This window comes from Etheostoma spectabile, chromosome 9 (genome assembly GCF_008692095.1).
Source record: "Etheostoma spectabile isolate EspeVRDwgs_2016 chromosome 9, UIUC_Espe_1.0, whole genome shotgun sequence".
Taxonomy (NCBI): domain Eukaryota; kingdom Metazoa; phylum Chordata; class Actinopteri; order Perciformes; family Percidae; genus Etheostoma; species Etheostoma spectabile.
Genome location: NC_045741.1, coordinates 31,653,472 through 31,654,164, shown reverse-complemented (window position 1 = coordinate 31,654,164; position 693 = coordinate 31,653,472). Strand labels below are relative to the sequence as shown.

Sequence of the window (693 nt, the reverse complement as noted above, 5' to 3'; positions counted from 1 at the left end):
CATTCAGCGCACTTTGGAGGAGGGTCTGGCAAAGAGAGACTATCTGCCTCTTTACCAAAACCCTTAAGAAATCTCTTTACCCCTCAACTAAAGTGATTTAGCAAATATTAGCTATACATATTAGCTAGTTGTGTGTATATACTGTGTGTTTCAGTAGTCTGGTTGCTCTTGTCTTGACTCCGTCTTGCCCTGCCTTTGGTCTTGGTCTTCTCGGTTGCTATACACTCTGGTCTTGGTAAAGACTTGGTCTTGGTTTAGGTGGTCTTACTACAACACTGCTATGAACTACAGATTATTAACTACTCAGCCAACAGTACGGTTATCCTAACTTAATGTTATTATGCATATAGCACATTTAAGGAAAAATATCAGATCAATCAAAACTCATTGTATCATCGTAACCTAACAAAATACAGTAGACCCTACTTACTTTTGCCATTCCAGCTTTGTGTGCTCCTTGTGACTCCATATAGGCAATGTACCGGCTGAAGTCCTTGAACTCCTCTTTGGAAGGCGTGAACGTCATTATCCTGGAGACTGCGCCTTGGGCTGGCGTGGCTGTAGTCATCTTGGGTTTGTTATTTTGACCTCAACTCTGATTGGTGGAAAACATGGACAGGATTAGGGATCAACTGATACAGATTATGAGTAGTTAATATAACCTATATATATATATATATATATATATATATA

The 693-nt window shown here is 39.4% G+C and overlaps 1 protein-coding gene and 1 long non-coding RNA gene across 2 annotated transcripts in view; one reads left to right on the top strand and one right to left on the bottom strand.

Annotated features, from left to right (window-relative positions):
- Positions 1–693, top strand: part of LOC116695497 (uncharacterized) — a 94,989-nt gene that overhangs the window by 31,096 nt on the left and 63,200 nt on the right. The window lies entirely within an intron of this gene.
- Positions 1–693, bottom strand: part of kdm4aa (lysine (K)-specific demethylase 4A, genome duplicate a) — a gene marked incomplete at its 3' end in the record, with an annotated part of 20,286 nt that overhangs the window by 17,612 nt on the left and 1,981 nt on the right. The window contains 1 exon segment of the mRNA XM_032525788.1: positions 431–595. Within this exon segment, the coding sequence (XP_032381679.1) occupies positions 431–568 (138 nt within the window).